General features: G+C 44.1%; 1 protein-coding gene across 2 annotated transcripts in view; it reads left to right on the top strand.

Annotated features, from left to right (window-relative positions):
• The window catches only part of LOC149447405 (uncharacterized), a 33039-nt gene extending 20869 nt beyond the window's left edge, over positions 1-12170 (top strand). For both annotated transcript variants that reach the window (XM_089652615.1, XM_089652616.1), the window contains 5 exons: positions 36-147; positions 936-1086; positions 5180-5283; positions 8022-8190; positions 10397-12170. In XM_089652615.1, coding sequence (XP_089508741.1) covers positions 36-147; positions 936-1086; positions 5180-5283; positions 8022-8190; positions 10397-11423 — 1563 coding nt within the window. In that variant the 3' untranslated portion in view covers positions 11424-12170. The remainder of the gene's footprint in view (positions 1-35; positions 148-935; positions 1087-5179; positions 5284-8021; positions 8191-10396) is intronic.
• Positions 12171-23057: the final 10887 nt, after the last annotated feature.

Genomic DNA, 23057 nt, shown 5'->3' with positions numbered 1-23057 from the left:
CTCTTATAACTTATATCTCATAATCTGTTATACAGAGGCTCCACTTTAAGGCGGATCAAGCACTTTTCATGAAGCAGCAGTTTTTAAATATGACTCCAGGTGTTGCGACACCACCCTGGAAGAAGACTCCTCCATGGTCTGCTCTTAGTGAGTACTTGAATTTCCTGGGCATTGGTAATACTGTTGTAACTACATTTTGCTTCAAAGTGCCCTGCCTTTCCTGGTAGTAGGCATATTATAACCTAGAATAGATGTACAGGAAGTCTACAAAGGTTCTCATTGATCCTGGTCAAGGTAGACCAAGTAGTACTTGGTCACATTCAACTGGACTTGTTCTGAAATGTTGAAAACTTTTCCCCAAGCTGCTTTTTTAGAGTGACAAATGCATCCCCAGCATTTATCTCCACACGGGTAGAAGACACCTTGATCAAATCACAATGGAAAGGCAGAGGTTTCTTCAAGAATAGGATGGGATGTGTATTCCACATATATTACTGTTTCAAGATTGTGCCTATTTTACTCTATGAAATCAATACTGAGCTCCAGATTTTTGATATGTGCAGATTCTTCTGTATACATTGCAGCACAAGGTAAAGTGAGTACTTTATTACTTGCCATCCCTAGATCTCTCCTCCTAGGCAACATTCTCACCTTGTTTCTTGATGGCAACATTCTCACCTTGCTTCATGATGACAAAAAGCCCATGTTCAGAGTCAGAGGTCTCTGGAGGATGGCAAAATTCTCCAGTCAATAAAAGATCTATTTGCACTCATTGATAGCCTAGATTACAGCAGATTTATGAAGGCTTCTACTAAGGGAGATACACAAAATAAATGTTGTAAAATGTGTTGGGTTATAAGCTGTTATTATTTTATTAGTCAGAAATGTGCTATTATGTGTACTGGTCCACTATATTAACTACTTTGTATTCTTAGGTGCAGGAACCCCAACAAGGACTGCCAATACCTCCAAGAAGCAGTTCACCCCCAGCATGTCTTGTGATAAATTGGGATTGACATCTGCTGACCCCACGACCCCAAGCACTGCTGAGCTGTACAGGGTTCTGAGACTGGCTCCCCCTAACAGGTAATACGTAGGATATTAATATATTGTATGCATTCTAACACATATTGGAACCAATTATCCACAGGCATGTCACAACACCTCAGAAATGAGATATGCCCAGAAAAATAGTAGTGAGAATAGGAGAGAGATATCATTTCCCCGGTACAAATCATTAGTAAGACCTCACCTGGAATATGCAGTTCAGTTTTGGGCACCAATTCACAAAAAGAACATTGGGGAAGTGGAGAAAGTACAGAGAAGGGCAACCAAACTGATAAGAGGCATGGAGGAGATCAGCTATGAGGAAAGATTAGAGGAACTGAATTTATTCTCTCTTGAGAAGAGGAGATTAAGGGGGGATATGATCTCCATGTATAATACATAAGGGGGGGGGATATGATCTCCATGTATAATACATAAGGGGGGATATGATCACCGTGTATAATACATAAGGGGGATATGATCTCCATGTATAATACATAAGGGGGGGATATGATCTCCATGTATAATACATAAGGGGGGATATGATCTCCATGTATAATACATAAGGGGGATATGATCTCCATGTATAATACATAAGGGGGGATATGATCTCCATGTATAATACATAAGGGGGGATATGATCACCGTGTATAATACATAAGGGGGATATGATCACCATGTATAATACATAAGGGGGGATATGATCTCCATGTATAATACATAAGGGGGGGATATGATCTCCATGTATAATACATAAGGGGGGGATATGATCTCCATGTATAATACATAAGGGGGGGGATATGATCTCCATGTATAATACATAAGGGGGGATATGATCTCCATGTATAATACATCAGCGGTTCATATAGTGAACTCGGTGTAGAGTTATTCACCCTGAGGTCATCACAGAGGACAAGGGGGCGCTCTTTACATCTGGAGGAAAAGAAATGTAATCTCCAAACACGGAAAGGTTTCTTTACAGTGAGAGCTGTGAAAATGTGAAATAGAATCCCTCAAGAGTTGGTTCTGGCCAGCTCAGTGGATTGCTTTATAAAAGTCCTGGATTCTTTCTTAGATATACAGAATATAACTGGATATAACATTTATAGGTAAAGTTGATCCAGGGAATATCCGATTTGCCTCTCGGGGGATCAGGAAGGAATTTTTTCCCCTGCAGGAGTATATTGGATCGTGCTTTGCTGGGTTTTTTGCCTTCCTCTGGATCAACTGTGGGTATAGGATTATAACTTTTTTTTTTTTTTTTTTTTTAATGGTTGAACTGGATGGACCCTTTGTCTTTTTTTCAGCCAGACTAACTATGTAGTGCTTTCATCCCAAGGATGACATCTGTCCTTATTTTCCAGGAACTGTCGCCAATTTAAGGGGTCTGTCTCTTTGATTCTCAACATCGTCCCCAGCATCCCACAATAGACAATGCACAGTCCAAGAGTTGCCCTCTTGGCATTCCAGATTCTAAATTAGCCATGCACACACAAGCATCTCCATTTTGCAATCTGGATGGATTATTGCACAGGGTAATTTCTGAGTGGGCATGTGCTCTTGTATGGTTTACCTTGGGCTGTCTGGATGCCGGGGACTGTTGAGCTAGTGCCTGGGCAGTGCAATGTTTACACTGCGCAATGGGGTCAGGGAGAAAGTCTTGGGATGCCTAAATGAATTATACTTACAAATTATACATAAAGAAAAGAAATGGATGCCAGATATTCACGTTTGCCAAAAGGCCAAAGGACCAGGTAGATTGTTTAAACTTCTATGCTGCAGCTGCACTTATTAGTTAACTATGTATTGGGTAGTAACTTTTTAATTGCACTTGCAGTTCGACTCACAATGTAAAAATATAAGTCAGCAACTACAAAAACTGTAGCTGCTGACTTTTAAAAAACAGCCACTTACCTGTCCCTCGGTTCCGCGGTGTCTTCACCACGGCTGGTTTCACTGGTCGTCCTCTCTCCCTGGAACTGGCATATTCAGTGTGGGCTCCTGGATGTGACAGCTTGCGGTTTCACAGGGTGCCCACTGCGCATGCGTGATGAGAAGTGCTGACCTCCCTGAATGGTTCTGTAGTCTTCTGGAACTTGTCACGTGTCCCAGAAGAGGGGAGGAAGGCAACTTCCGCTTCTGATTGCCTAGGCGATTTCCCCCCCCCCCCCCGCTCCCCAAAGGGGTGCCAATCCTTAATGGGGAGTGGGGGACCAGTCTTTAAAAAGGAACTTCCCTTTTGGGTGAGTTCCGCTTTAACTTGATATTTTACAGCAACACGAATATTTACAACACTGTATGATAGTGGGAATAAGCTGCACTTATTACCCTGCACTCTGTGCCCTACTTGCACTCGTCCACTGCACTCTGTTGCACACTCCTGACCGCTTCACTTTTGACTTGGGTACAACCAGCCAGGGGTGAATTTACCACAAGGCATTTGCCTAGGGTGGCATTTTTCAGGGGTGCAACACCATTTTTCAGGGAGGTAGCACCATCCCCCGAAAGAAGGAGAGGAAGAAGGGACACATGCAGCACAGGGACCAGGTGGGATCTTTGAGAGGCTGTGTAAGAGATTTCTGGCAAGTAGAATCGCGATCGGGAATGCGCATGCGCATAGGAATTCCTAAAGAAGAATTGCCGATTGTGCGCATGTGCACAGGAACGCGTGATCGTGCACATGCATGGCGAAGATTGGCGCCAGATGGCCCATTTTAAGGAGAGCCTCTGCTCAGGTTCAGTGCTGACTGGTCTTCAGCTCCCCCGTGTCCTGCTTGATCCTGTACGATTCCTCCATTACCAACCCGGCTTGTTCCTGACCCGTCTTCGATTACTCTGCTACCGTTTCCTGACTTTGGCTCTGCTCCTGACTTTGGCTTTTCCTTCTGATTCTGTACCGTGCTGCCCAACTGTTGATGACCCTGGCTATCCTATGACCCTGCTCCAGTCTCTTGTCCTTGCTACCTACCTTGCTCTACTGCACTTCTGGCAATCCACAGAACCTGCTCTGTCTGTTATTACGGTGCCTAAATCAGAGGATCATCTGCCTTCCAAGGTCATCATCTGCAAGAGCTGCAAACAACAACCACTGGCGCTCTTGTCCCCCTGGTCCCTAGACTCCCTCTGTTCCAACCTCAGCGGGGTCAGGGCTAGTGACACAAGTGAGGCCGACCTCGTCAATTCAGTCTCCCATCAGGTACGTGACAGGCTGCAGGCTGCTTGATGGTGTATGTAGAGCCCGACTCTTGTTCCTGGGGATGTCTGGAGCTGTGAAGGTGTCTTATCTCTTGCTGGGGTGGAGGTGGGGGGTTGCCAGTGTATGGGGGGTGGTGGTAGTGGAAGGCTCTCTTGGGTGGAGAGAGGGCTGAGGTGGTGTTGGTCAATTTCAGGCTCTCTTCGTGGGGGAGGAGAGTGTTGGTCGGTGCCAGGGTCTCTCCATGGTGGGGAGCCAATTTTTGTGTTGCCTAGGGCAGCACAAAACCTAAGTACTCCAGTGCAACCAGCCTGCCCCTAGATGGGTCGATGGATCCCTGCTGAACTGACCAAGTTATGATCCATCTATGGCCAGCTTAACTCTAATCTAATATTTAACATGAAAGCAAACGTGTAGCCCAAACAAGGCAAAATAACAAGTTCACTTTAATGTCCCCCCTCCCTAGTAACACCTACTCACCTTTCCTGCCCTCCCTCCACTCTGTTTAGCCATTGGGGGTGATTGGTTACCCCACTTCCTGTCATGTGACAGTGCTGGTAATTGGCCTAGAGCTGTCACATGTGGCAGGGAAAGTCCGAGCCCTGTGCATACTCAGAGCTTGCACACTCCATTTTCTTTGCTGTTGTGGCCAAAGGAAAGGGGTAAATGTGCTGCTGGGGAGGGGCAATAAACTAAATTTGTTGTTTTTCCTGCATATTCAAAGCACATGTTCACTCCAGTAAATGGTTAATCCAGACTTGACTCCTTTTCACCAGAAGTATTTGACATTTCTTTGCTGGGATCAGCAGCACAAGCACTACCTATCGGCACCCAAACAAAGAGATGGCAACGGGGGCAATAACTGCTTTATAGTTTTCATATTACAATATTCGTGTGAAGGGTTATGACCAGAATGATTGATTCTTTTCTGCTGTCCAGGTCGCTGATGTCCCAGGACTGTCATAGCGGTAGCCAGCAGAGCTTGGAGTCGGAAGAGGGCAGCAGTGATCAATGGAGTGACAGCCTGTCTCCAAGGAGTGCCTGTAAGGGAATACCATATAAACCCAACCTTGCCTGTGATTGCTGATAACGCAGATATTGTTCTTTCAAATACACTAGTGAGGTTTTCTTCCCCCACACACGGACCTTAAAGTGGTTGTAAAGGACAATGTTTTTAAATAATAAAAATCTTTGGTATATACTTACCTGCTCTGCACAATTTTTTTTGCACAGAGTGACCCAAACCTCTTTATCTGGGGTCCCCCACTGGCGCTCTCATTTCTGTGCACCACCATAGGAAGCTGCCTCCTCTGGGGACGCACATGCGGGCTCGTGCCTGAGGCAAGCTGTGTGCATCCACACACTGTGGCTTAAACAGGGGGATACCTCTGGTCCTCCTGTACGGGATAAAGGGGTACCACTGGTCCTCCTGTACGGGGCCCAGACCAGCTGGGGGGCCCAGGCAGTTGGGTGAATCACATGTGGGCAGGGAGGGAGATCAGCACAGTGGGGGGCAATTACTGGAACTGATCCCCTGTATGGTTAAACTGGATGGACTTTTGTCTTTTTTCAGCCAGACTAACTATGTAACTATGTATGGCTCTCTCTGCAGCACCTCCCAATGCACCATACATTTCCCCATGCTGCCCGTGCCCCTTTCTCTTCTTTCCTTCCCAGCTGCAAACACACTATAGGATCCTTAGGATGAAGAGTGGGGGAAGAGTCCGTAAATATGTCACATTTACTAGCCCCTTCCTTTCCTGAATGAACACAATGAGTGATTTGTACCAATCAACCACTGTTCATTCATAACTGAAACATAGTAAACTTTGTTGATTTGGGGGCCCTGTCACATTGGCTGTACAGGGCCACTTAGTTTCTGACAGCAGCCCTGGGCTCAAACCACCCACCCCCTTCCCGCTACCTCCTCACAGTATATTTTTTTTTATTTCCTGCAGCAGGAGCTGATGGTTCCTGCTGCCTGCCTCTGTTCTGTGAATACAAGGAGAGATCCACTATAGATGGGCACAGTGCTGGATCGAGTGAGGACTTGGGTAAGTACCAGGGGGAAGGGGTGGAGACGATACAAATACCTAAATTTGTGGACAAAATTATAAAAATTTCATTTGGTTACAATGTTGCATGACTGAGTGTTGCATTGTTGCATTCAAAGTGTGGCAGCACTGACAATTTGGCCTGGAAGGGGGTGAAAGTATCCAGTACTGAAGTGGTTATAGACTAACACAAATGCATACAAGCACCCCAAAGTTTCTGCACTTTAGCATTGTTACTTTGGAAATGTTTTGTACCAGTTCAGATTCACTTAAATACATTCGCCTTTGGTAACCATGTAACACCCGTCCCCTTTTTAGGGTGTAACCAGGGGCGGACTGACCATTTGGAAACTCTGGCACTGCCCGAGGGCCCGGGGTCAGTAGGGGGCCCCATGAGATGCCCCTGGTACCTTTTTCATAGGATTTTTGGAGCTTGGGCAAGGACACGGGCCCCATAATCCCCTATTGCCCGGGGGCCCCATGAGTTATCAGTCCGCCCCTGGGTGTAACATGTTATTATGCAGTACCCCCCCCCCCGCGCGTGACGGCGGGCAGGGGATCCTAGCTCCACACCCGCTGACACATATTAGACCTGGTGCAGTTGTGCAGTGCTCTCCCCGCACAGCCACGTCATTTTATTCACAGGCATCTGTGAATGGAAAAACCAAAGATGGCCTGTAGTTGAGCTGCGATGGTGTCATAGTGACCTCATACTTTGTTCACATTTCCTACAGAGTTCTAACAGAAACCTGACTTGAGAGTCTTTGTTGTGATCTTTAATTAATAACTTTATATTAACTCCTTGCCCTCCAGATGATTTACTCCCCCCCCCCCCCCCCCCCCCTCCTGACCAGGCCATTTTTTGTGATATGGCGCTGTGTTACTTTAACTGACAGTTGTGCGGTCATGCAACGCTGCACCAAAATGAAATTTATGTCCTTTTTTTTTCCCACACAAATAGAGCTTTCTTTCGGTGGGATTTGATTGCCTTCTGCTACATGTATTTGCTAAAAAGAAAATCCCAATACGTGTAAATTGGTTTACGTAAAAGTTATAGCGTTTACAAATGGCGGTATACATACTGGGATTTTTAGTAATGGTGGCGATCAGCGACTTATAGTGGGACTGCAGCGGGCATTCTGACACTAGGGGGGAGCTGACTTGGTGTCACTGGCATCCCCAGTGACACCAATACAGTGATCAGTGCTAATAAAAAGCACTGACACTGTACTAATGACACTGGGCAGGAAGGGGTTAACATGTGGGGGCGATCAAAGGGTTAACTATGTGCTGTTTTACTGTGTGCTGTGTTAGTGCTTTACACTGTAAGCACACTGCTTTGTATGGCTCTGCTATACACAACTATGAGCCAATAGGCACGGAAGTGCCGAGATACAATCACATACTAGAAAGTATGCTGATATTTATTTTTTTTGTAGGCATAATTCCAGACTTTTTTTTGCAAGGTACTCCATAGACGTGATTCACATTTCTAGATGTTCCCCGTAACATAGCACAGCTTCACTTTTTTGCTTTCGGGTACAATTTTAAGATTTTTAAAATAAGTTGTCTGCATTAGTTAGCTGAAGATGTTCAAAACTGCACAGCAAAAATGACTGTTGGAGAAGTTTGACTTTGCTTACTATAAAACAATCCAGTCAGTGTTTATAGAGCAATAAAGCCACCGCTCTAATACGCTCTAATTATTCTTTTCCTCTTCTTTACAGCTCCAGAGTTGCATCCCCTTCCTCATTCTGTTGCATCCTGCAAACTAAGCATGACGCCATATCTCCGTCCCAGACCCATGCCAGTTGTTGTGCCCCGAAGCCACATTGACCCGCGGACCCCCAGCTCTGCAGAGCTGTTCAGGATACTTCGCCTAACTCCTACTGAAAGGTATACAAGTCGGAACCCCCTAATCTGGCAACCAGAGGAAACACGTTATGGCTTAGGCTCCATGCACACGGGGCGTTTTAATAACACTGGTAACATTAGCTGTGTAAAGTAATTTTTGTATTGGCGTTTTGCCGCATTTTTTTTAGAGGTGTTTTTGTTTTTTTAGTCAAAAAAAAGTCCAAAAACACTGGTTTGCCTTGATTTGCCACATTTTTTAGCATTAGAGCATTTTTCCAGCTTAAAAAAACTCCTCTAGAAAGCCTAGGTTTTTTTTCCAGCCAAAAAACGTTGATTCCAGTCTGTGTGTATGGACACATAGGATAACATGCCGGGGATGGACACCTAGGATAACATGTCGGAGATGGACACGTAGGATGACACGCCGGGGATGGACACGTAGGATGACACGCCGGGGATGGACACGTAGGATGACACGCCGGGGATGGACACGTAGGATGACACGCCGGGGATGGACACGTAGGATGACACGCTGGGGAGTTTACTGGCTGTAGAAAAAAATCGTCAAAAGCCAAAAACAGCCGCTGTAAAAACGTCCCGTGTGCATGAGGACTTATTGAACTGCACTAACCTATGTATTTTCTGACAGGTGGAACACACTATGTAGACAGAACATTTCCCAGCACACCTACCAGCTAGCCTGCAATAATACCAAATTAGCCCGGTTTAACAGCTGATATTAAAACCGAGATTATAGTTGTACACATTTGCAAATATACACACTAGCATTTCTAGAGACAGGGAATATGAATCTGTCCCTCCTACACTTTGGAGATTATTTACTAAAACTGGTTCACGCAGAATCTTGCTTTAGATTTACCAAAAACCATATATTACGAGGTCAAACCTAAACAACACTTTCAATTGTATCCAATTAGGCAGGCCCTTGCACTACATAGTTGAAGGTAAATATAATGAAACTTGGACAGAAAATTGTATAGTGTAAGGCCAGCCTAGCCAAGCTGAAGTTAGATGCTGATTGGCTACCGTGCATAGTTGTACCAGATTCTGTGTGCACCAGTTTTAGTAAAGTTTATCTTGTGGTCGAGCTGCTTTATGCAGCTGGTGCGACATGCATGAATGGGAAGGGTGGTGCAGTCCCCTGGCTGTCAGTTATGGTCAGGGGCGAACTGACCATTTGGAAACTCGGGCACTGCCCGGGGTCAGTAGGGGGCCCCATGAGATGCCCCTGGTACCTTTTTCATAGGCTTTTTTTAGTTTGGGCAAGGACACAGGGGCCCCATGATCCCCTGTTGCCCGGGGGCCCCATGAGTTGTCAGTCCACCCGATTATGGTACCAGATGTCTAAATTAATTTTTTTTTTTTTTATCATGGGATATCTGAAGGCAAGGATCAGTTGATCTGTCCATTCAGCCGAGATGCACATGATCAAACGCCTAGGCATTTGGACACTTGACTTTGGGACCCCGAAGCACTGTTTCTGCAACACTGGTCATTATTTTGGGGCTTCCTTAGGTTTAGCACTTTCAGGGGTAGGCAGGGATTATATTTGATGACAGATCTGCCTTTTAAGGGCATAATGGGGTTTTTTATTTTTTTAGATCTGCTTAATGCTAAGGAGTGGCAGATCTAGGAGTTTAAAATTCAGATTGTGTAACTGGCAACTGAGGGCACATACAGGGTTTGTCAACTGATGAAATAATATTTGCTTAGATCAGGGATCTCCAAACTTTTCAGCATGAGGGCCGCGTCATATTTTTACCAATATTTGCGGACTGGAAGAAAAATCTGTTTTTATAAATTGCATTCCCCTCCCCCTTTCCTCAGTGGCAGGGAAGAAGTGGACACCATAGGCAGCCTGTACTGACCTGAATCTTTAATCTGCACATAATTGGCATATGCCGCTGACCCTATCTGTGGGCCGGATGTGCCCCGCAGGCTGTAGTTTGGAGACGACCTGGCTTAGATTTTGTGGATGCATTTAGAACTTCTATTGAGTTTGTTCAGTGCCATTCTATAAAAAAAAAATGGCGCAAAAGCTAGTTGCCTATAGCAACCAAATCAGTTTTCCCGTTTCATCCACTGAGAAAATGGAACATGTAAGCGAGTTGCTAAGGGCAACTACTCCACCTTTTTCAACTCCTCTCCTGCACTTTTGTATGTCAATTGCTTTTTTACTTTTGTTGCTTCTATAACCAAGTAGTTAGTGTAATAATTTTTTTTTCAGTGCACATTCAGGGAGGAAGAAGCGTGGAGACACACTGTGGAGGTCCGTAGTACACCATTCTCACCGCAGAGCCAGCCTCTCCAAGACCAATGAAGCTCCATGTTGTCACGAGAATGTGAAGTATAATGAGCATGTGCCAAGGTGTCCTCATGAGGTGACTGGAGATGGTTACGAGTCAGACTCTCTGCATTCTGAAGACATGGAACATACCATGGATCAGAAAGACACTCCAACCAGCGAAACGTTTTCCATGCCCAGAGAAGAATCTGAGTGTTTCGATAGTGATTCTTTATACAGAGTGACACCACTTCAGGAGACCTCCCACCTACACCAAGAAGGGCACATACCCCACCTTGGGGACCCTGACTATTACAGCCGACTGGCCTATTTCCACAGCAAAGGTATGTGGCCGTGCGAAGAGTTTGGTAAACAGAGATCCAGCAATGGGATCCATTCTACTAGTATCCAAAAGGGTAAGCCCATGAAGACCCTTCAACCCAAAGATCGGTGTAGAAGTCAGTCACGGGAGACTCTGCACCCTAGAGACACCTGTAGAAGTAGATCTGCAGAAAGTAGTCATTCCAGTACAGAATGCAGAAGTAGATCGAGGGAGAGAACTCGCTCTAGAGAACGGTGTCGCACACGGTCAAAGGAAGATATTCAGCGTCGACACAGCCTCTGCCACCTTCCAAGGCCAGTCATTCATTTTGAAGATGAATGTCCAAACAGGGTCTCTCATCATAGCAATACAAAGAGGAGGAAGTCACTGGAATCTCTCCAACACAAACATGGCCAGTTTAGAGAGGCCCCATACATTACAGGAACCTGTAGCAGCCGATCAGTGCAGCGGAGGTTATCTCAGTACCATAGGGACTCTTTGTACACCTCTGGCCCTGGACGTTCCCCTTTGCACTTGCGCCAATCTTGCCCCTCTGTCCGCAACACTGACTCTTGGGTTTCTGAACAAGTTGCTGCCTCCAACTTATGTGCTGACCTGCTGACGCAATTCATAGACTGCTCCTTTTAAGTGACCTCTTCCAGCCTGAAGAAGTATTAAAGTGAATGCATAGCCAAGCTTTTTTAATATTTTCGTTTTGGATAGCATGTGCAAGGGTTAGAGAGGCCCTGTCATGTCTTTATTACAGTGTACCCACTGAGCATATTCATCCTATCTTGATCTGGTGACATCCATTTCCGAAGACAGGATTTTACAGTTTTACAAATATCAGAACAAGAGGTATGGGGTAAATCAATGTGGGCACCTTTCCAAGTGACAACAAAGTTATTACCATCCCCTTTGGAGTGAGTCTCTTCCTTCCTGTTGTGTCTCCAGGACAGGAAGTGAAGGGTTAGCGCCTTAAAGGAACATAGACGGGAAGAAATACGTTGATAAGGGTTTTAACCCTTTTTTTTTTTTCTATGTTACTAAAAAGTTTTGGCTATACATACACTTTAATGACCTAAATTTTTAATTTATTTTAAACCAGTTAGAATAAAAAGTTATTTGTTAATTTTCCAAAGGTCTTTTTTGTGTTTGCGTAAAAGTCACTTAATTCACTGTCCCCCCTACCCTGAATACAATGCACTGACTTGCTGTGATGTGAGGAATTTTCTCACAAGTTTCTGCAATTGCTGGTGGAGTATGTAAAACTGAACTGTCTGGGAAAAGGATGATAGGTTGTGTTTATTAACAGAGCACTTTTGACTTTACTGTGAATGATGTCAAAGCACAAATGTATGTAAATTCTTATGAATAAAGTCACTTGCTTGCTAATTGTTTGGCTGACTGACTGGCTGACAAGGTTGCTGTAATCCATTGGAATTCAGGATGTACTCACACCAAAGGCATCAACAATACTGTACACACGCATGATTCATTTTGTTACTAATCCAAATTTTGACAACCTTTTCGTTAATTGGGATGTACCCAAATTTCCAAATCGCAACAGAAACTAAATTCAACTAATCCAAAATAAATTATGAAACAAATTATCTGAATTTGAAATGCAATCTTATTGTAATAAATACAGCAAGGTATAAAAGTGAAATATAATGATTCCTACTTGGGCTGCTCTATAAAATAGAACAAAACAATAGAATTTAAAAAGGATAGAATAGAAAATGGAATAAAAATTTAAAATAAAGGAATCGAATAGCATAAAACATAGGATAGAATGAAATCGAATAATAGAATATAAAAACAGACTAGCATAGAACAGAATAGAAAATAGAGGAATAGAATGCAACAATAGAAAATAATGGAAAAATAAAGGAATAGAATAAAATGGCATAGAATATAAAATAATAAATAAAGAAATCTAATTAGAATATAAAATAATAAAGAAATCTAAACAGAATAGAAAATAAAAGAATAGACTAGAATAAATCAAAAGAATATAGAATATAAAATAAATGAATAGAATAAGACTAGAGCAAAAAACAAAGGCACAGAATAATAAAACTGAAAATGAAGAATAGAATAAAATAGAACACATATAGCTGTCTTCTGAAATTTCAAGTTTCAAAATTTGAATTTCAAATCTATTTGAAGATAATGAATATACAAAACAAAGTCCGAAAACAAATCATTCTAGCGAATGACGAAAAAAAATGATTAACGTAACGAACATATCAGAAACAAAATATTATTTTTCCATTTTGCACATCTCTGAAACGCTGCAGCAAAAGGATTGCAAGAAAGCATGACATTGTCATGTAAACAAACATTTTTGGTGTGGTGCGTGTGGTTGTTGTGGGGTGTTTTTTTTTTTTTTTTGTTTTGTTTTTTAGTGTTTTTTAGTGTTTTTTTGTGTTTGTTTTTTTTTTTTTTTTTTTTATATACACACTGACTAAACCTGTCAATAGAAAAATGCTATATGCTTTGCTGTGTGCTGCTTTAGTTGGTGAGAAGTCAGAATTTTTGTTCTAGGTCTGAGCAAGTATTTGAGCCAAAACATAAAAAGACAGGCAGGAAAATCGCTTTGTTTGGGCATTGGTATGGTTCATGCTTCTACTGGGTAAGTGACTCATTAAAGTAGAACTAAAGGCAATTTTTTTTTATTTTTCTGTTTGTTTTTATTGATGTCTATACTCCCGTTAGGGAGACTCACCCTCTCTTTGTCCTGATTACAATAGCGTTGAAAGTAACAGAAAATCCCAAATTGTGGGTTGATTCCAAAAAGTAATAAAGGGGAAATCTTTCAACACTAGTTCTGGTAAACTGGGCGTCCCGTTGGAATTCCTTTTTTAATTTGCAGGGATTTTCTCTCACTTCCAGTTTGGATATGAGACCAGAAGTGAAGGGGAATCTCCGCAATAGGACACAGATGGCATCGTTATAACCCTCCTTTTCTCTATGTTAAATGGGGGGGGAGTTTTGCCTATAGTTCTGCTTTAAAGGACAAGTTCACCCCCCCTTTTTTTTCTCCCCATATCCCCTATGTACCAATATAGAATTAATATACTTTAGAATAAATTGAAAGCTTTTGAATTTCTGCTTCCCACTTTTATCTTGCTGTCTAGATGGGTGTACAGTAATACCTCGGTTCACAAACTTAATTCGTTCCACGACCCGTGAACCCAGGCAAATTTTAGCACAGGGTTCAATGTAATTCAGGTTAATCCGTTCTGACCCCTACGAACGTGGTCGCCAACCAAATCAAATTTTCTCATAAGAGTTCAAGGTAAGTAAGGTTAAAGCGGAGCTCCACCCAAAAGGGGAAGTTCCGCTTTAAGCCTTTGTCCCCCGCTCCCAATTAAGGATTGGCACCTTTGGGGAGCAGGTACCCGAATTTGACAGGTAACTGCTCCCACAAGTTGTCCTCTTCCTCCCTGTAGTCTTCTGGGACATGTGACGGGTCCTAGAAGACTATGGGGCCATTCACAAAGCTCAGTGCTTCTCGCACATGTGCAGTGGGGGCCTGGCTGTGAAGCTGCAAACTGTCACAGCCGGGTGCCCACACTGAAGATGCCGGCGCCAGGGAGAGAAGACGGCCGGTGAAACCAGCCGTGGTGAGGACACTGCTGGACCGAGGGACAGGTAAGTGGTTGTATTTTAAAAGTCAGCAACAGAGGCGAACTGACCATTTAGCCACTCGGGCACTGCCCGGGGTCAGTAGGGGGCCCCATGAGATGCTCCTGCTACCTTTCATAGGCTTTTTTGGGTGTGGGTGAGGACGACACAGGGGCCCCATGATTTCCTACTGCCTGGGAGGCCCCATGAGTTTTCAGTCCGCCCCTGGTCAGCAGCTACAGTTTTTGTAGCTGCTGACTTGATTTTTTTTTCCAGGTGGAACTCCGCTTTTAATCCGTTCTGAACTGTTCTTTTGTTTTTGAACCACAAAAATATGAAACTAATTACAGTGCAGTATGAAGAGAGAACACTAACCTTGCTTGAGATGACTTCTGGCAAGGAGGAGAGGAAGGCGGGTGGGAGGCGGTTATTGTTCGGTGGGAGATTCCCCCTACATAAGGACATTGGGGAGATCTCCTTCAGGGGTTTCCTCTCTTCTTTGTCTCTTAGCTGCAGGCTCAGGTTTGGTGAAAAATCTGTCCAACGTCACTTGTCTTTTCCTGCGCTGCATAACCCTCCGGGAGAGACCATGTTACCGTTCATCAGATTCAGCACTGTGTTCCTTAGTTATGTTGGGGTTAACCCTGATGAAGTCACGACGCACGTGACGCAACGTGTCGGTACGCCATATCCGTTTTTTAGCTACGTCACTTCCGGTCACGTGGGGACGCATGTCCGGACGCAGCGGCCATATTGGTTTCCCTTGCTTCATGTTATACGCCCATGGGATGAGGTGAAATGCTGTTTGTGACAAGGAGACAAATGTGAGTGTAATCACTTTGTGTCCTATTTAACTATTGAGTGGAGGTGGAGTGGAAGTCCTGCGATCCCTGGATGAGCAACCTGCAAAAAGGATCGGCCATAGAGGAGATTAATAGCCTTTTGGCCCTGTGTGGGTCAATGTGGGGAGGTAAGCAGGCACTGCTGCCATTCGAGGATTTTGTGCACTAGAAGTGAAGATCACTTTTTTTTTTCTTTCTTTTTTCACAAGTTACACATGCATGGACTTGGTTTCTTTATATGCACACCGATGATTTATTTGTGTGAATCACAGTTACTAGTTTATACATTGAATTATGAATTATTTGGATACACAAGATATATTTATCACTTATTGATTTATTTATCACTTATTCTAATTTTCATGAGAATGTATTAGTTTATTATCACATAGCGCTATGAGTTATTAATGGCACTATGATATATATATTATTTATAGCGTTTCACTAATTTACAAATACACTATGTTGGGGTGGTACTTCTGGTCGCCTTCATTACCGCTCCGCACTTTTTTTCTTACCACCATGCTTACTCTTAATTTTCTTTGGAGCCATATGGGATGTCCGGTACAGTATGTGTTACACACAAAAAAAGCTTTACAGCAAGTGTGCACAGGGATGTACAGTACAATATGTGATAAATATTCAGTACTGTAAGTGTCTTCACAATACATTTTCAGTGTCTGTCTGTGACCACGATCTCACCTACAGGAAGTCATGACCACGTGTCAGAGCAGGGAAGATGGCCGTGGCTCGTGTTTGCGAACTCTTCTGTTCGCAAACAGAGTCGTTCGTGAATAGAAGCGTTCCTGAACCGTAAGCTTCTCCATTACTTCTGCCTGACTTCCTGCAGAGACTTGAGTCATGACGCAGGGAGGAGTTGACCAGCTGACCTCATTAGCGCACCCCCTGCATCAGCTACCCTCCTACCTTCCACCCACTTCCAGGCGCACGACTATTCAATGAAATGCAATTGGATAGATAGGGGTTTATTTACTAAAGTTGGAGAGTCCAAAATCAGACTCCCTTCTGCATAGAAACCAATCAGCTTCTAACCTCAGCTTGTTCAATGAAGCTTTGGCAATGAAACCTGGAAGCTGATTGGTTTCTATGCAGAAGGGAGTCTGATTTTGGACTCTCCAGCTTTAGTAAATAAACCCCATAGTGTCTCCTCCTATTATATAGTTTTGGTAAATCCTAAAGGAGATAGTAATGAGATTGTAAAATTTATGGTCGCCTTTTATACACTACCTAAAATTAACTCGTTGCGCTTTCAGTGCCATTAATTGTTAATGGCGCACCAAAAACCTGGAAACAGAGATTTTTTTTTCTCCATGTGAGAAAATGAGTGGCAATTGCTGTAAAGTTAAAAAAAAAAAAAAAAAAAAAAAAAAGCTCAATCCACAATTAATACACGAAAATATCCCATGAGCCACATGTAGGGCAGCCCATTGAAATGAACAGGCTGCTCTATGCTAAGCCCTTTCTCCCTATGACTATGTGCTTTGCACGAAATGCGTCAGCGGGGCTACAGCAACTGGACATCTGACCACCACTGGTGGCCATCCTGAACACATGGTCAGTACCTTTTATTGCTATATTTGATTGTACCCACTATCTGGAATAAAGGTACCTTATACAGTATCACACTATGTGGTCTCTCATTGGGCTCTCCGTGTGAGTGCCATCATTCGCAGTGCCCATACAGCAAAGTGATGACCCCAGATAGTGATACATGCTAACGGACCAGGGAACCCTACACGCTGATGAGCCTGGATGGTGATTTATGGTGTGATCTGACCTGGAAACAGATGACCTACTTACTGCTTGATGACGCAGGATTTCATATTGCGTATTTTAAACGCACTTCTGGTGAGTGCGTATTTCATTCATTTGAATCACATCATCTATCACTCCTGGATCAGGACACCTGCACATCTGGAATTGTGATCCCTCAGGATCCACACGATTTTATCACCTTGAACTATCTAGTCACTAATAATCACCACTAGGTGATATTATCTATCCTGCACTTGCTGATATTGTATCATACAATATATACCGTATATATATTAATATTTTTAGCGCTGCACCTATTTACTGTGATATATTGTACTGGAGGTTTTCTTATGGTTACCTTTTTTGGTGTTTCAGCAGCTTAATCTTTACTCTCTAAAGCTAAAGGTAGCGCTCGCTTAGCATCCTTTTATTTTGCTCTATGTGTGTCACAGGGAAAAATGAGCCATAAAGCATGCGATCCCACTAATCTAGATGTTAATGGGGCCTGAAAGTGAAATTGGTTTGTTTACACAAACAATGAGGCTCCATTCACATTTGTGTTTCAGAATGCATGGCAAGCTGCACAGAAAATGCACTTTGTCTTGCTTTTCAGAAATGCGCTGCACCAAAAATCACAGTAAAAAAAGCCCCATGCGCCCCTCAAAAAAAACAAAAAATTCTGGAGCTTTTTTGGGGTGATTATTGCGTGTAGAGCGGTCCAGTCAAGAGCTGCCCTATGCGTGACAAGTGAAATTGGTCCAAAACGTATGTGAGTTCCTGTTACGCAGAGATGTGAACAGGGCTTGAGAGCTGAGTGTCTGTCCACTACCACCTATGTATCTGTATGACGATGGCCATACATCAGGGGTAGGCAACCTTTCAGAGGTTGAGGTCTACCTGGACAACATGGAGTAAAGCAAAGATCCCCTGGGGTAGGGGGGGGGGGTTACTGGGTGGTAAAAAAAAAAAAAAAAAAAAATTACCCCCCCACAGTAGTGTCCTCTGTCCCTCTTTACATCACCCCCCCCCCACTGTAGTGTCATCTGGCCCTCTCCCACAGTAGTCCTGTACCCCCCAATACTGTGTCCTTTTACTCCCCCCCAAAGCAATGTTCTCTGCACCCCCTCACAACCCCCCCCCCCCCCCCCCCCATGGTCATGTCCTCTACCCTGCTCATAGCAGTGTTCTCTGCACCCCACAAAGTGTCCTCTGTCTCCACATCCCCCAAAGTAGTGTCCCCTGTCCTTTTCTCATCAAAGTCCTGCCCCCCCATTGTAGTTTACGCTGTCCTCCCTCCTATTGTCTCCTATATACCCCCTTCCCCACAGTGTCTCCTGTGTCCCCTTCATATCACACACTCACAGGTAGCACTTTCTACAAGTCAGTGTGTGTCTGTAGAGTGGAGATCACTGAGCAGCTTCTGCCCCCGACACCCCCTCCATCCAGCACTATGCTGCCTCCTGCTCTTAACTCTGTGCTGGAGGCTGGGGGGAGGCAGAACTGTGATCACGATCGACCTGTCTGCTCCCCGTGGTCGACAGGTTGCTGACCCCCACCATACACTATGCAATCTCTGCACCATCTCCTTCAGATTTTACAAAACTATGGAATAGGAGGAACCACCTATCTAATCACTCTGTATCCAGTCAGGTAGGTCCTTGCACTGCATACACTATATTGCCAAAAGTATTGGTCGGCCGGCCTTTACACGCACATGAACTTTAATGTCCTCCCAGTCTCAATCCGTAGGGTTCAATATTGAGTTGGCCCCGCCCTTTGCAGCTATAACAGCTTCAACTCTTCTGGGAAGGCCATCCACAAGGTTTAGGAGGGTGTCTATGGGAAGGTTGGACCATTCTTCCAGAAGCCCATTTGTGAGGTCAGGCACTGATGTTGGGGGAGGAGGCCTGGCTCACAGTCTCCGCTCTAACTCATCCCAAAGGTGTTCTATCAGGTTGAGGTCAGGACTCAGGCCAGTCAAGTTCCTCCGCCCCAAACTCGCTCCTCCATGTCTTCATGAACCTTGCTTTGTGCACTGGTGTGCAGTCATGTTGGAACAGGAAGGGGCCATCCCCAAACTCTTCCCACAAAGTTGAGAGCATGAAATTGTCCAAAATGTCTTTGGTATGCTGAGATCTTAAGAGTTCCCGTCACTGGAACTAGGGGGCCAAGCCCAACCCCTGAAAAACAACCCCACACCATAATCCCCCCTTCACCAAACGTTACACTTGGCACAATGCAGTCAGGCAAGTACTGTTCTCCTGACAACCACCAAACCCAGACACGTCCATTGGATTGCCAGAAAAGTGTGATTGGTCACTCCAGAGAGCACGTCTCCACTGCCCTAGAGTCCAGTGGCGGCGTGCTTTACACCACGGCATCCGATGCTTTGCCTTGCCTTGCCCTTGATGATGTAAGGCTTGGATGCAGCTGCTCGGCCATGGAAACCCATTCCATGAAGCTCTCTATGCACTGTTGTTGTGCTGATATGAAGGCCACATGGAGTTTGGAGGTCTTTAGCTATTGACTCTGCAGAGAGTTGGGGACTTCTGCACACTTCAGCATGCTCTGACCCCGCTCTGTCATGTGACGTGGCCTACCACTTGGTGGCTGAGTTGCTGTTGTTCCCAGTTGCTTCCACTTTGTTATAATCCCACTAACAGTTGAGCGTGGAATATTTAGTAGCCAGGAAATGTCACGGATGGACTTATTGCACAGGTGGCAGCCTATCACGGGACCAAGCTTGGAGTCACTGAGCTCCTGAGAGCGACCCATTCTTTCACAATTGTTTGTAGAAGCCGTCTGCATGCCTAGGGGCTGGATTGTATACACCTGTGGCCATGGAGGTGATTTGAACATCTGAATCCAATGATTTGGAGGGGTGTCCCAATACTTTTGGAAATATAGTGTAGTTGATGGTCGATCTAAAGGAGATTGTATAATCCGATTGTATAGTGAATGTTACAGAACCCAGAACACAATTCTCCTGTTTTCAATACTACAGCTCTATTATCTGTTCGTTCAGCACATACTGCCAAATGATTCAAGCTCCAAAAACTGTACCTGGTGACTTTTAAAAAAACAGCCACTTACCTGTCCCTCAGTCCCGTGGTGTGTCCCCCGCAGCCCATTTCACCGGCCGTCCTGTATTCAAGGAGGCCGGCATCTTCAGTGTGGACACCCGGCTCTGATAGCTCGCGGCTTTACAGCCGCGTACCCACTGTGCACACGTGAGTAGTGCTGCGCTTCATGAATGGTCCTGTAGTCTTCTGGGACCTGTTGCGTGTCCCAAAAGACTACAGGGAGGGAGAGAGGGAGGACACCTTCCGCTCGCCTAGGAGATCGGACCGGAAGTAGATACCCGCTCCCCCCCCCACCCCCCAAAGGTGGCAATCCTTAATGGGGAGTGGGGGACCAGTCCTTAAAGCAGAACTTCCCCATTTTGGGTGGAGCTCCGCTTTAAGGAATGACAGCCCTGGAGCTTGCATCTTCAAAGCCACCAATTATAGCTCTAATATTTTATATGCAGATTGTTCTTTTACTTATCAAAAAAAGTATAGAGTCCTCTTTACTATAGTCTTAAAGCGCAGTTCCACCTGAAACAAAAATAGCAGCTACAAAAACTGTAGTTGCTGACTTTTAAAATACAGAAACTTACCTGTACTAAATAAACCAATAGAAAAAGCGCCACACTATATAAACAAATTAAACCGTGTATTACAAGCAACACCCACCCAAAAAAAATATAAAAAATTATTTTGGCAAAGTGAACATTATCTAATAAGGGCATGCGCTAAATAAAATGATATATCACCATATATAACAAACTCAGAATATCCTCTGTGAATATATATCACCATATAATTAAGTGTCCATGATAAATCTGTGCAAGCCCAAAATAAACCAGCATATCACTACCAGAAGCAATACTCTGCAGCCAAAGATCTCATGATGAATCTCTCCATTTACCTCCGTATCTCCATATATGCATGAGTCACACTCAGGGACAAAGGAAAAAACATAATGGTGCAGTACGTTTAAAACACATCTATATTTATTAAAATACCAAACAACTCACAAGAGAGGTGTCCAGACAGACACCAGCTTAATCTGCAATACACAGTGCTAAAGTAATGGACGATCGTAATGGAGAGATTCATCATGAGATCTTTGGCTGCAGAGTATTGCTTCTGGTAGTGATATGCTGATTACCATTATTGATCACCTGGATGTGACTATTATTGAACATTACTACATCTAATACCTGGATATCGTTTACCCATCGCTCCCAGAGCACAAGCGCTATTGCTGGTCTATAATTAGATCAGCATATAGCTCTGGTGAGTCCATCTAATTCAGCAATGGGCAAACTACGGCCAGGCGGACCTTTTCAACCGGCCCGCGGAGCGTGATAAAAAAAAAAAAAAAACAGCCAGGGCAGGCAAACATTGGCTGTCAGGATGTGTGTAGGCGGGGCAGCGTGACGAACGTGAGGGGAGCTAGGCTCCTCTCACAGTCCGCCCTGAAGACCGGAACGGCGCGGGAACACGGCGAGAGGAACGCGCGGAGCAAAGGTAAGTGAATTGACACAGGGGGGACTTGGCTTACTACTTGGGGGGGAATAGTACTATGGGGGATGAAATACTATATGAGGGATGAATTAATATGGGGAATGAATTACTATGGGGGATGAATTACTATATGGGGGATGAATTACTATATGGGGGATGAATTACTATATGGGGGATGAATTACTATAGGGGATGAATTACTATATGGGGGATGAATTACTATGGGGGGATGAATTACTATAGGGGGGGATGAATTACTATAGGGGGGAATGAATTACTATGGGGGATGAATTACTATGGGGGATGAATTACTATGTGGGGAATTAATTACTATGTGGGGAATGAATTACTATATGGGAGATAAATTACTATATGGGGGGTGAATTACTATATGGGGGATGAATTACTATGGGGGATGAATTACTATGGGGGATGAATTACTATATGGGGGATGAATTACTATGGGGGATGAATTACTATGGGGAATGAATTACTATAGGGGGGATGAATTAATATGGGGAATGAATTACTATATGGGGGATGAATTACTATGGGGGATGAATTAATATAGGGAATGAATTACTATATGGGGGATTAATTACTATGCTTACTATGGGGGAATATTACTATACTTACTATGGATGGCATGGTAGTGGCTGGGCCGGCCAGCAGCTAGTGGGGGGCATAAAAGTTTTGTAAAATAACTCTTTTTATGCTTTTCTACCTTAAATTAATCTAAACATTTAATGTTACAAATTTTAATTTAATTTATATTAATTCACACATACACATCATTCATCTACTCTTGGTCCGGCCCCCGGGTCCAATATATGAACCCATTGCAGCCCTCAAGTCAAAATGTTTGCCCACCCCTGATCTAATTCATTTGGTGGTGGATTATTCACAATGTTATGAATTCACAGAGGATATTTTGAGTTTATTTAGGACTTGCACAGATTTATCATGGACACTTAATTATATGGTGATATATATTCACAGAGGATATTCTGAGTTTGTTTTGGACTTGCACAGATTTATTAGGGACACTTAATTATATGGTGATATATAATTTTATTTAGCACATGCCCTTATTAGATATTGTTGAGAAACTTACCTGTCCCTCGGTCCAGCGGTGTCCTCACCACACCTGGTGCTGTCATCTTCAGTGTGGGCACCCGGCTGTGACAGCTTGCGGCTTCACAGCCAGGTGCCCACTGCGCATGTGCGAGAAGCGCTGCACTTTGTGAATAATGACCCCGTAGTCTTCTGGGACCTATCACGTGTCCCAGAGGACTAAGGGTGGGTGGGGGGGAACAACTTCTGCTTCCGATCGCCTAGGCCAGGGGTGTCAAATTAGTGGCCCTCCAGCTGTTGTGAAACTACAAGTCCCATTATGCTTCTGCCTTTGGGAGTCATGCTTGTAACTGTCAGTCTTGCAATGCTTCATGGGACTTGTAGTT

The sequence above is a fragment of the Staurois parvus genome, unplaced genomic scaffold (genome assembly GCF_062004578.1).
Source record: "Staurois parvus isolate SC_StPar_1 unplaced genomic scaffold, SC_StPar_1.0 ptg000689l, whole genome shotgun sequence".
Taxonomy (NCBI): Eukaryota; Metazoa; Chordata; class Amphibia; order Anura; family Ranidae; genus Staurois; species Staurois parvus.
The sequence above is the reverse complement of the archived record's forward strand: the minus strand, read 5'-3'. Positions and strand labels throughout refer to the sequence as shown.